Raw genomic sequence first — 13,910 nt, forward strand, 5'->3', positions numbered from 1 at the left:
AAGACAATTTGACTAATTACCAAAATAGCTAATTTGAACTTTGAACTGGTGTGGGGGAATGGAATATAAGAGTCATCTCCAGGAGTTCCCGTCGTGGCGCAGTGGTTAACGAATCCGACTAGGAACCATGAGGTTGCGGGTTCGGTCCCTGCCCTTGCTCAGTGGGTTATGGATCCGGCGTTGCCGTGAGCTGTGGTGTAGGTTGCAGACGCGGCTCGGATCCCGCGTTGCTGTGGCTCTGGCATAGGCCGGTGGCTACGGCTCCAATTGGACCCCTAGCCTGGGAACCTCCATATGCTGCGGGAGTGGCCCAAGAAATAGCAAAAAGACAAAAAAAAAAAAAAAAAGTCATCTCCAAATATCTGAAGGGCTGGCATGTGGCAAAGGCAGTAATGGCTTCAGAGACTCTCTCTCTCTCTCTCTATATATATATATATACACATATATATAATTTTGGCTGCCCTGAGGCACACGGAGTTCCTGGGCCAGGGATCAGATCTGAGCCACAGCTGTGACCAAAGCTGCAGCTACAGCAACGCTGGATCTCCATCCCACTGTGCTGTGCCAGGGTTCTAACCCCAGTCCCAGTGCTCCGATCCCGTTGTGCCACTGCAGGAACTCCAGCTTTTTTTTTAAATTGAAATACAGTGGATTTACAATGTTGTGCTAGTTTCAGGTGTACAGCAAAGAGATTCAGTTACACACACACGTATAATTTTCCAGATTCTTTTCTATTATAGATTACTATGATACTGAATTTAGTTCCCTGTGCTATATAGGAGGTTCTTGTTGACTATTTTATATAAATATATATGCGTAGTGTATCTATTTTAATCTCAAACTCCTAATTTTCTCTCTCCTTTCCCTTTTGGTAACCCTAAGTTTGTTTTCTGTCTCTATGTCAGCAAGTCTGTTTTGTAAATAAGTTCATTTGTATCTTTTTATTTTTTTTTCATTTGTATCTTTTTAAAATATTCCACATATAAGTGGTTATCATATGATATTTGTCTTTCTCTTATTGACTTTACTTAGTATGATAATGCTATTTGCAGCAACATGGACAGTCCTAGAGATGATTTCATTCCTTGTTATGGCTCAGTAATATTCCATTATATATATGTACCACATCTTCTTTATCCAATCCTCTGTTGATGGACGTTTTAGGTTGCCTCCATGTCCTGCTATGGATTGAACAGTGCTGCTATGAACACTGGGGTATGTGTATCTTTCTGAATTAGAGTTTTCTCTGGATATATGCCCAAGACTGGGATTGCTGGATCATATGGAAACTCTATTCTTAGTTTAAGGAATTTCTATACTGTTTTCCACAGTGGCTACACCAATTTACATTCCAACCAACCGTGGAGGAAGGTTCCCTTTTCTCTACATCCTCTCTAGCATTTATTATTTGTAGACTTTTGGATGATAGCCATTCTGACCAGAGAACAGTTTTTAACGAGAGAATTTGCAAAAGGAAAAGAAAAGCAGAAACTTTAAATAAGGGAGGAACAACTTTTAAATAAAATACTGGCAGAAAACCGCATACGGTAATGAGCTCGCCAGCTCTACCAGTGTGCTGGCATCAGCTGAATAACCAATGCTGCAGAGATGATTCACATATCAGATCCTTCCAAATCTGAGATCGGACAGTTGTCTCCCCTCTGTCCTCCTAAATCCACCCAGCCCACAGCTGTGGAATTCATTCTCCCAAATGGCTGTGTCGTAAATATCATCTCTGTTCAAGTAGCTTATGGCTTCCTCCTTTGCTTATAGCAGTGGTTCAAACACTGCTTACGGAGATTCCCCTATACAACTTTAAAATAAAACTCTAGTTTCCTAGCTCTGTCCTAGATCTACTGAATTAAATCATTCTGCTGTGCAGCCAGGTTGGCAAACAGGATGAAGCCCAACTGCTCAGCCTGGCACTCAAGGTCCACATCACCCATCTTCTTCAGTGGCATCTCTAACTCTCCTTGACCATGAGCTCTCTGCTCCAGCTGGCCTAACCTGTGTCACCAGGGCAGCAGGTCTCTGCCACTGATTAATTCCCTGTAATAAGTTCCACGTCATACAAGTGGAACTCATGGAGGCTTTTGGTTGGTGAGTCCACAAAAAGGGAAAATCGTGTGTGTGTGTGTGGACATGTGTGCACGTGTGTGCATGTTTGTGGGAGAGACTCTCAGGTCTCTTAGCAGAAGGTATAATGTTAGAACTGTGAGAAAATGAAGGATCACCTAGTCTATAATCTTCTCACTTTACAAATGAAAAAACTCAAGACCAGTAACATTTCTGAATAAATGCACACGAATGAATGCAAGTGGGTAAACTGACTTCCCGGAGGTACACAGCTTAGTCACTCTGGCTGAGTTTATTTAAACCTTGTCTTTGTTCACCACGAGGCTGGGACCAGCACCCGGTATTCCCACCATCCGGCCTGGGTGCCTGCTCCACCACGAAATCCTTCCCCTCTGAAATGGCTTCTCACTACTCTAAGCCCAGGAATTTAAAAACCTGGTCCAGTGGCCCTCCCTGGCAACCAGCATTTACCTATGTCACTTAAAAAATGTTTCACTGAGATAATTCATATGCCCTAAAATTCACCCTTTTAAATGGTACAGTTAAGGTTTTTAATATACTTAGAGTTGTGTAGCCATCACCACTGATTCTGGAACAGTGTGGGTGTATACCTAGGAGTGGAACTACTGGGCCAGTCACCCTACAGGTAACCTTCTGGAGGAACTGCCAGACTGTTTCCCAAAGTAGCTGCACCGTGTTACACTCCTACCAGCACTGTCCCAACTCCTGTGATCTCACCTATACTTGTTGTGTTTTAATGTTATTGGCGTACAGATGACTTACGAGGCGGGAACAGTTTCAGATGTACAGCAAAGTGAGTCAGTTACACATATCGCCATTCTGTATCCCATATAGGTTATCACAGAATATTGAGTAGATGTCCCTGTGCTATACGGTAGGTCCTTATTAGTTATCTGCTTTATATACAGTAACGTGTACGTTAATCCCCTTCCCCTAATTTATCCCTCCCGCCAGTTTCCCCTTTGGTAACCATAAGCTTGATTTTATTTATATATTTTTTTGTCTTTTGTCATTTTTGAGGGCCGCACCTGCAGCATATGGAGGTTCCCAGGCTAGGGGTCTAATCGGGGCTGTTGCTGCTGGCCTACACCACAGCCACAGCATTGTCAGATCTGAGCTACGTCTGTGACCTATACTACAGCTCATGGCAACGCCGGATCCTTAACTGAATGAACGAGGCCAGGGATCGAACCCGTAACCTCATGGTTCCTAGTTGGATTTGTTTCTGCTGAGCCATGACGGGAATTCCATCATAAGCTTGATTTTAAAATCTGTTTTGTTTCATAAACACATTCTATTATTATATTCCATATATAAGTTATATCATATGTCTTCCTCTGACTTACTCCACTTAGTATAATAACATCTAGGTTTATCCATGTTGCTGCAAATGACATTATTTCGTTTTTTTGTTTTTCTTTTTAGGGCTGCATCTGTGGCACATGGACGTTCTTGGGCAAGTGGCTGTGTCTGAGTTGCAGCTGCAGGCTTATGTCACAGCCACAGCCATGCCAGATCTGTCACATCTGTGACCTCCACTGTAGTTTGCAGGAAGGCCAGATCCTTAACCCCAACACCAGGGATCAAACCTGTATCCTCACGGATACTAGTCGGGTTCTAAACCCACTTAGCTATAATGGGAACTCCCATTTCATTATTTTATGGCTGATTATATTCCATTACATATACGTAACACATCTTTATCTGTTTATCTTTGATGGACACTTGGGCTGTTTCTATGTCTTGGCTATTGTAGGTGCAAGTACATTTTTGAATTATGGTTTTCTCTGGAGAGATGAGTCCAGGAATGGGACTGCTAGATCATATGGTAGTTCTAGATTTAGGGGTTTTGTTTTTGTCTTTTCTAGGGCTGTACCCCCTGCATATGGAGGCTCCCAGGCTAGGGGTCTAATCAGAGCCTAGTTCAGAGCCACAGTGGTTGCATCAGCTTATATTCCTCAATGGTGTAGGAGGGTTCCCTTTTCTCCACACCCTCTCCAGCATTCATTAGTTGTAGACTTTTTTATGATGGCCAAAAGATGATGATGGGGTGATACCTCAATGTAGTTTTGATTTGCATTTTTCTAATTAGTAATGTTGAGCACCTTTTAATGTGCTTTTTGGTTATCTGTCCATCTTCGGAGAAATGTCTGTTTAGGCTTTCTGCCCATTTTTTGATTTTTTTATATAAAGCTGCATGAGATGTTTGTACATTTTGGATATGAATCCCTTGTTGGTTGCTTCATGTGCAAGGGTTTTCTTCCATTCTGTGGGTTGTCTTTCATGTTATGGTTTCTTTCCTTTGCTGTGCAAAAGCTTTTAAGTTTAACTAGGTCCCCATTTATTTTTGTTTTTATTTTCATTACTCTAGGCGGTAGATCAATAAAGACATTGCTGCTATTTATGTCAAGAGTGTTCTGCCTGTTTTCCTCTGGGAGTTTTATAGCATCTTGCCTTACATTTGGGTCTGTAATCCATTTAGTTTATTTTTGTGCATAGCCTACACTTACTATATTCATGCTGCTGATTGCGAAGTTTGTATCTCATTGCATATTTCTTCTAGTTTTTTCTCATGTGGTTTTGACTTGTATTTCCCTAATGACTAATTAAGGTGAATATCTTTCATATGTGTATTGGCCATTTGTATATCTTTAGAGAACTGTGTTCAAGTCTTTTGCTCATTAAAAATCTAGACCAGGAGTTCCCACTGTGGCAGAGTGGGTTAAAGGATCCAGCATTGCCATAGCTGAGGTGAAGGGTGCAATTGCAGCTCAGATTTGATCCCTGGCCCAGGAACTTCCAGATGCCCTGGGTGTGGCCATTAAATACATATCTAGACTAATGTTTTATAACACATGGCTATTCAGCCTCAATTTAAGTCAATGGGCCTGAGATTTTAGGGGCAGTGAGGGCCATTCATCTTGTCCAAAAGTTGTCTTCTGGGAAACAGTAAGAATTTCCTCCCCACTGCTAATACAGATTTGACACAAGGCAAAAATTTAAATAAACCATCTGCCATTGGCACACTCATCTGTTTCCTACTTCCTGGTGCCTCCCTTCTAGGCTCTGAGTGACAAACCAAGCTGACCATGGCCACTCAAAATGCCATTTTCCTAATTATAGCTGATTATCCCCCAGCTTTAGGATTAAATAACATTGATTTAATTTATATGCCCTGATTAGGGCAATAATCAAATCCTTACACATTTGCCTTTTGAAAAATAAATGAGGGAGTTTCCGTCTTGGCGCAGTGGAAGCAAATCTGACTAGGAACCATGAGGTTGTGGGTTTGATCCCTGGCCTTGCTCAGTGGGTTAGGGATCTGGCGTTGCCATGAGCTGTGGCTCGGATCCACGTTGCTGTGGTGCAGGCCGGCAGCTACAGCTCCAATTCTACCTCTAGCCTGGAAACATCCATATGTTTCGGGTGCGGCCCTAAAAAGACAAAAGACCAAAGACCCAAAACAAACAAACAAACAAAAACATGATTATTAACCACATTATCTCTTCGTTGGTGAGATTCAGGAGTGCTGAAAAAAGGTAGGCAGTAGGGTAGGAAGACAGCGTGGAGGTGGAAGAGCCGGCAGACAGCAAGACTGCTGAGGTGCGGAGGTTTTTTTGCAGTTTCTCCCCTTTTCCTATTTCTAAATCCATCGGTTCTTCAAGAGCCTCAAGATTTTGTTGTTTGTTTTTCCTTTTTGGCTTCACCCACAGCATTCAGAAGTTCCCGGGATAGGTATCTAAGCCTGAGCCATAAAAGTGATGATGCCAGATCTGTAAACTGCTGAGCCATCATGGAACTCCAGATATTTTTCTCTAATGCAGGGTTAAGTGTGACAGGGTTAGGGAGAAATGGCAGCTCTAGTCCAGTGTTCAGTGTCTTATGGAAACAGGTTTTAAACATTTAGTTTGTATAAAGAGTGACATTCCATTCCCCACTTACCCCAAGGGCTCTGGTGGCTATTTGGGACCTAAATCTAAAGCATGAGAGGTAGCAAAGGGTTTCAAAAGCAGCCTAATTAAATGATAACATCTAACCTTTATTTTTGCTTTTCAAATCTGTGAAGTAAACAGAGCAGCATTAGTCATAAAAGCCAAAAAGTGGACACAAGCCAAATGTCCATCAACTGATGAATGGATAAACGAAATGTGGACTATCCACACAATGGAATATTACTCAGCCTTCAAAAGGAATGAAGTACTGATATATGCTACAACATAGCTGAACCTCCAAACATTACGCTAGGTGAAAGAAATGAGACACAAAGACCCTATCTTCTCTGATTCTATTTATATGAAATTCCTGCATAGGCAAATCTACGGACACAGAAATAGATCAGGGGTTGCTAGGGCTGGACGGAGTGACAGGAAATGAACAATGACTTGCAAATGGCCATGGGGTTCATGTTAGGGCGCTGGCAATGTTCTACAATTGATCGTAGTGATGGCTGCACAACTCAATATATTTTTTAATATGTAATAATACCATTGAATTGTGTACTTTTAATAGGTGAATGGTAGGCGTGTGAATTACACATCCATTAGGCTATTATTTTAAAAAGTCCATTCGGGAGTTCCCGTCGTGGCGCAGTGGTTAACGAATCTGACTAGGAACCATGAGGTTGTGGGTTCGGTCCCTGCCCTTGCTCAGTGGGTTAACGATCCGGCGTTGCCGTGGGCTGTGGTGTAGGTTGCAGACGCGGCTCGGATCCTGAGTTGCTGTGGCTCTGGCATAGGCTGGCAGCTACAGCTCCGATTAGACCCCTAGCCTGGGAACCTCCGTATGCCGCAGGAGCGGCCCAAGAAATGGCAAAAAGACAAAAAAAAAAAAAAAAAAGGTCCATTCGGCTATTATTTTAAAAGTAAGACATATACATTTTATAAAAGACTGAAACAATACAAGATACAGTAAAAGTTCCTTGCATCTCTGTTTTAGAACTTTAATTTTGATTTTTCATTGGATGCCACTATAAGCCTTGCACCAAAACCTAATGTTTGATTAGATTCTGTAACGTTTCCCTTTTTTTTTTTTTTTTTGTCTTTTGTCTTTTGTTGTTGTTGTTGTTGTTGCTATTTCTTGGGCCGCTCCCGCGGCATATGGAGGTTCCCAGGCTAGGGGTTGAATCGGAGCTGTAGCCACCGGCCTACGCCAGAGCCACAGCAACGCGGGATCCGAGCCACGTCTGCGACCTACACCACAGCTCACAGCAACACCGGATCCTTAACCCACTGAGCAAGGCCAGGGACCGAACCCGAAACCTCATGGTTCCTAGTCGGAGTCGTTAACCACTGCGCCATGACGGGAACTCCTGTAACGTTTCCTTATGCTACCTTAATAGACTGTTCAGTTATTGGCAAAACACACATATTCACTAAAATTAACTAGAAGTAGCACTTGGGAAACAAATCATATAGTACATTGAGGGGATGCCAAGGACCACAGAACCATGGAATAAAACAGAATTCTACAGAATGGCTGAGAAATTTTTGTTGGAATTTTTTGCGTTTTAGGGCTGTGCCTGTAGCATATGGAAGTTCCCAGGCTAGGGGCTGAATAGGAGCTGCAGCTGCTGGCCTACACCACAGCCACAGCCACATGGGATCTGAGCTGTGTCTGTGACCCACACTGCAGCTCACAGTAACGCCCTATCTTTAAGCCACTGAGCGGGCCGGTGATCAAACTCATGACCATCATGGATACTAGATGGGTTTGTTACTCCTGAGCCACAATGGGAACTCCTGTTTTTTGTTTTTGAAAACAGCCCACCTCCTTAGCACACTTCTTCTGACCAAAAAATGGTAACTAGTGATTACCTTTCAGCTGAGTAAAATTTGACTGAAAGTGCCAAAATCCCTCTCAAGGATGCGTGTGTGATGAGAGACCAGACTGGATGCGTGAATGTGGGGCAGGACGGAGGGAGACAGAAGCGTTCAGACGCTCACCTTTATTACATGCGTGCTGAGCATGTAAAGCATCATTTATCTCCTTCTCTAGAAACCACTTTCTAGATGCCTCTGAAAGAGTAGAAGCTTTCTTTTCTGATTTCAAATGGAGGTCTTTTTCCTCAGCTTCCTCCCGCTAAATACAAATAAATGAAAAAAATCATATAAAATAACTGAGTTATTTTGCTGTACAGAGATACTAGCACAATATTGTAAATCAACTACACTTTAATAAAAAGAAAAAAATCTCCCCGCCCAAATCACATTAATGAATCAACTGGGAACCATGAGGTTGTGGGTTCGATCCCTGGCCTTGCTCAGTGGGTTAAGGATCCGACGTTGCCGTGAGCTGTGGTGTAGGTTGCAGGTGCGGCTCAGATCCCGTGTTGCTGTGGCTCTGGCGTAGGCTGGTGGGTATGGCTCCGACTGGACCCCTAGCTTGGGAACCTCCATATGCCATGGGAGCGGCCCTCGAAAAGGCCAAAAAAAAATTAATTAATTTAAATAAATAAATAAATTGTGGTAATGCAAGCTCCCCCAGTGGAACAAGCCCCGTTTGTTTCCTCTACTCCATTTCCTCTTCTACTTCCGAGGCCCTACTGGTATCAGGTAATTGGGTGCCTGTCTTGGCTCAAGGCTGCTGGCAAACCTTGAAAGCAGAGGCACTTCTGCTGTCCCTCCCACTCAGGGCTGCAGGCTGCACACACAGGGGTCCCAACTGTCACTGAAATAATACATTTCAATACAGTTCAGATCTCAAATCCTATGGGATTAAGCTTTTAAAACTACTGGCATTAGTTGATATGAATGCTATGGCATTAGTTGATATGAATGCTATGCCTTAATAATGTCAACAAAATTCAGAGAATAAATTCTCTGCCCAGCTCTGGTACAAATGATACAGGTACAGGAGGAAAGTCAAGTAACTTTTATTAGCCTCTACTTTCTTCGTCCAAAAGTGAGAAAACAGCAATTTAAAAGCTGGATTAAGGAGTAACTAAAATAATAGGTTTAAATTACTATATAGCTCTCAAAGTTTGCTAATGTTCTAGAGATGCGACAGCTTTTATATGCAACACAGTTTTCATGTTATACAAATGCTAATACAATAAATACATATTAAGTAACAAAAACGAAGGAATCATTAGGGCCAGGAAGGGCCATAGCCATCCATCCCTTTCATGTTACTTGATGAGGAGACTGACCTGCCAAAGCCATGCAGTCGTCCGACTAGATTTAGAACCCAGGACACTGGACACGAAAGAGCTTATGACATGAGGAGCCCTCACGGTGGTGATTCTCAGTTCTACTTTCGAATACACGCGTTACCCAAAGGAGAGCAGCACCCAATTACACAGTCTCGCCCTGGTGTCAGTGATGGAGACCTTGAGATGGGGGCTCCCACCATCAGTTCCCTGAGGAGAGCGCCCTCCGTGTTCTGGGCACCACCCCTGCCTCTCCCTGGCCTTGAACAAAAGGGTTATGGGTTAGGGCCGGGGTAGGAGGGAAATGAATCTCGAAAAGCGTCTTGAAGGAGATATATTACGACAAGCTTTCAGAAAATTCATTACAACAGAGCAGCAGAAAGATGGTCCAGAGCTGCTGGGAGGATCAGCCAAAAGATACATCGGCATGACACACACTCCTGAGCTGCCTGCTCAAAATCCATCTCTGCTGCTGCTTTAGCAACAGAGGTGGACTTTATTCAGGATGATAATGCTTCCCTGCTAAAAATACTACTTTCCTTGATATCCTCTGCGGCCAGTGTGGCTACAAATGTGATGGGGGACTTCTGGAAAGCAGTGCAAAAGAAGATGTCTCAGCTGGGTGGTGGGACCTCCTGCCCTCTGTCCTCCCTTCTTCCTGCTGAATGGAAGGTGTACGTGATGGCTGGAACCGCCGTCACCTTGGATGGAGAGGTAGCCTTGAGAACGAAAGCCGTACACCAGAAGTGGTGCCGAAAGGCTGAAGGAGGCAGTTTTCCTGATGACCTTGGAGCCAGGACACCACCCCTGCACTGCCTACCTCCAGACTTTTTTCATGTGGGAAAAAAAAAAAAAAAATACTTTTGGGAGTCCCTGTCATGGCTCAGTGGAAACAAACCTAATATCCATTAGGACTCAGGTTCGATCCCTGGCCATGCTCAATGAGTTAAGGATCCAGTGTTCCCATGAGCTGTGGTATAGATTTGCAGCTGCTCTGGCTGTGGTATAGGCTGGCAGCTGCAGCTCTGACTGGAACTCCTAGCCTGGGAACTTCCGTATGCCACAGCTGAGGCTCTAAAAAGAAAAAAAAAAAGAAAAATACTTCTATCTTGCTTATAGGCGCTGTTATTTTGGTTTTTCTTACCAGGAGCTACATATAATTCTTAACTGTTCAAAATCTTTTACATTGTTTGTGTATTATTACTAAATTCCCAGGCTGGGGACTGAATCAAATCCAAGCCACAGCTGTGATCTACGCCATAGCTGGGGCAGTGCTAGATCCTCAACTCACTGTGCCTGGCTGGGATCAAACCTGCACCTCAGCAGAGAAAACAATGGATCCTTTACCAGTACACTGCATCACAGCAGGAACTCCTAAATTTCCTATTTTTCTACTACTAGAACATATCCAGGAAGCTGGGAGGTTGAGGTGCTAATGTAAGAGAAAGACAGGAGTTTCTGTTGTGGTTCAGTGGTTCACAAATCAGATTAGGAACCATGTGGTTTCGGGTTTGATCCCAGGCCTCGCTCAGTGGGTTAAGGATCTGGCATTGCCGTGAGCTGTGGTGTAGGTCACAGACACAGCTCGGATCCCGAGTTGCTCTGACTGTGATGTAGGCCAGCAACTATAGCTCCGATTCGACCCCCAGCCTGGGAACCTCCATGTGACACAGGTGTGGCCCTAAAAAAGACCGGAAAAAAAAAAAAAAAAAGACACTTAGTCATTCTTGGTGACATCAACACTGGCCCTCCTGAGCAAAACCTATTAAAATTAAATCATCTTTAAGGTTTTTTCAAAGAAAGATTACTTGGTTTGATGCTTTTGGCATTTGATTATGTACTATTTCAAGATTTAAATGATTAATAACAAGTTTGTAACACCATTCCTACCTTTTCAGCTTCCCTCTCCCTCATTGCATTTAATATTTCTATTTCTTTCCTTCTGTTTTTCCGAAGGAGTTTAGCCATTTCCTGGTAACATTCATTTCGGTGTAGATCATGGCATCTTTGTTTATGTAAAGCTTGAATGTGCCAGTCAGTATTTAGACATGCTTGTTCAGCTTTTGCCAAATTTTCTTCAATTAACTAAGAAAAATTCATAAATTTCAGAAACAAGGTCAGAGTACATAAAATATGGTGTCCACTCGATGTGTCCACGTGTCTAGGACACACGTTTACAATCCCAGTTGCATATCAGAATCACCTCTGCATTTACAACAAGCTGACCTCCAGGCTCAAACACAAACCAACCAAAGCAATCTCTGGAGTGGCTAGACAGTGGTGCTTTTATTTTTTTATTTACTTTATATTATTTTTTAGGGCTGCACCCAGAGCATGTGTTAAGTTCCCAGGCTAGGCATCAAATCAGAGCTGTAGCTGCTGGCCTACACCACAGCCATGTGGAATCCGAGCCACGTCTTCAACCTACACCACAGCTCACAGCAATGCCAGATCCTTAACCCAGGTCAAACCCACATCCTCATGGATACTAGGGTTGTTAACTGCTGAGCCACAATGGGAACTCCAGATATTGGTGCTTTTAGAAAGCTCTTCAGGTGGTTCTAATGGATAGCCAAAGCTGAAAACTTCTAGGGTAAGGGATGGGTAAAATTATCCAATTTCCATGTTTCGATCCTTTGAAAAGCAGTCAGAAGAACCTATTCTTATAGACTGGACAAAAGTCTGTGAGGAAAACAAAGGGACATTCTGGGGGGAACAGCCAAGGGACAGAGCTAAAGATAGGGAAATCTTACGCTATTCCTGCTGCTTTTGGCAACAGGGCCAGGCACTGCCACAAACACATCAAACATTTCATTAAAGGGATAACAGACAAAGTTCTTCCCTGAAGGTCTCAAATTTGATTTGAAATCACTTAAGCCAGCACTTCTGAAAGGATACTCCAGAAGAAATTCTATACAAGATGTCTGAGAAATTTTCTTAAAGATTCACAGTGTACCAGATTGTCAAATTTGACATGAAGTTACCTGACTTTTAGACAGCATTTCTAATATTTGTCTTCCCCATTTTATTAGACATTAGTTCTTGATATTCTCCAGAATACACTTTGGAAATGCTGGCTTATATACCAGGCAGAGACTTAACGTTTTGCAACTAATCACTCAGGGATAACTTCTGAGACTTATAACATAGGGCACTAAAATTTGTGATGTTATTAGTTCCTTAATACTTTCTTCTAAGTCTTGAAATTCTCAAAGGATATAAAAGACACATGTATATGGAGTTCCCATCGTGGCTCAGTGGTAATGAACCTGACTAGCATCCATGAGGATGGGGGTTTGATCCCTAGCCTCGCCCAGTGAGTTAAAGATCTGGTATTGCCGTGAGCTGTGGTGTAGGTTGCAGATGTGGTTCAGATCTGGTGTTGCTGTGGTGTAGGCCAGCAGCTACAGCTCTGATTTGACCCCTAATCTGGGAACTTCCACATGCTCCAAGTGCGGCCCTAAAAAGACAAAAAGCAAAGAAAAAAGACATTCGCATATGGCTGTCAATGAAGTAAGTAACTTGTAAGTAAAATAATGTGAGTTTCTAAGAACGGTGATAACTGAAGCAAAGAAACAAATTAGCTTTACAGAGTTCAACACTGAATTCCTTCTTTTACAAGAATAGCAGGTGGAAACTGCCCTTTATAGGTACACTAATTTATGGTATTTTTTTACCTTCTGGGTTTTTTGGTTCTGGGTTTGATCCATTCCTATCAGTCTATGAAACATGTGTTCTTCAAGATCCGCTTTTCGTCTATAGGCATCTGCATCTTCTCTCATTTCTTTTGCAACAGCTTCTTGATTTCTAGTGAGATTCTGTCAAAAAATAAAAAAAATCAGAGTTCCTATTGTGGTACAGCAGAAACAAATCCAACTACGAACCATGAGGTGGTGGGTTCGATCCCTGGGCTCGCTCAGTGGGTTAAGGATCCAGCATTGCTGTGGCTGTAGCGTAGGTCAGCAGCTGTAGCTTGGATTTGACCCCTAGCCTAGAAACCTCCATATGCTGAGGGTGCAGCCCTGAAAAGACAAAAAGACAAAAAAACAAAAACAAAAACAACAAACCACCACTCTCTATAATAATAATGCTAGAACACAAAAAAACGACTTTTAGAGTTCCCACTGTGGCATGGTAGGATTGGTGGCATCTCTGCAGTGCCAGGACAGGTCTGTTTCCCAGCCAGCACAGTGGGTTAAAGGATTTGGCACTGCCACAGCTATGGTTTAGGCTGCAACTATGGCTTGGATCTGATTCCTGGCCCTGGAATTCCAAATGCCACAGGGTGACCAAAAAAGGAAAAAATATTTTTCTTTTTTAGAATATCAGCATTTATACAAATAAAAACTGTAATCTAATTCTCAAAGTAAAAAGCAAACAGTGAAAAGAGGAAGGACCTCTGAAAATTCTCTCATCTATAAAAGCACTGAGGTCACTGGCAAAACAAACTTTTTCAGAATTCTACATCTTACAGCAATCTGGGCAGTATTTATTCGTATAAAAGGCTGAATCTTAGTAAGAAAGATGAACTTTATGGCATTTTAAACTTGTATTATTCCTATTCTATGTCACCCCTAAGCTCTGCCATTAGCCTTGAAAAACCATAGCCTGGCAGCCAATAGAGGGACAAATGAAGCTAGAGGTTCTTCAAACTCTCATTCCCGGA

General features: G+C 42.7%; 1 protein-coding gene across 11 annotated transcripts in view; it reads right to left on the minus strand.

Annotated features, from left to right (window-relative positions):
- Nucleotides 1-13,910, minus strand: part of TBC1D31 (TBC1 domain family member 31) — a 77,446-nt gene that overhangs the window by 3,173 nt on the left and 60,363 nt on the right. For 5 of the 11 annotated variants that reach the window (XM_047783325.1, XM_047783324.1, XM_047783326.1 and 2 more), the window contains exons 18-20: nt 12,922-13,062; nt 11,135-11,329; nt 8,040-8,175 (exon numbers count right to left, since the gene is read on the minus strand). In XM_047783325.1, the coding sequence (XP_047639281.1) occupies nt 8,040-8,175; nt 11,135-11,329; nt 12,922-13,062 (472 nt within the window). Of the gene's footprint in view, nt 1-8,039; nt 8,176-8,563; nt 10,072-11,134; nt 11,330-12,921; nt 13,063-13,910 lie in introns of those variants that run through there. The other 6 variants (XM_047783332.1, XM_047783331.1, XM_047783330.1 and 3 more) reach the window with 3 other exon arrangements.

This window comes from Phacochoerus africanus, chromosome 6 (assembly GCF_016906955.1).
Source record: "Phacochoerus africanus isolate WHEZ1 chromosome 6, ROS_Pafr_v1, whole genome shotgun sequence".
NCBI classification, from domain to species: Eukaryota; Metazoa; Chordata; class Mammalia; order Artiodactyla; family Suidae; genus Phacochoerus; species Phacochoerus africanus.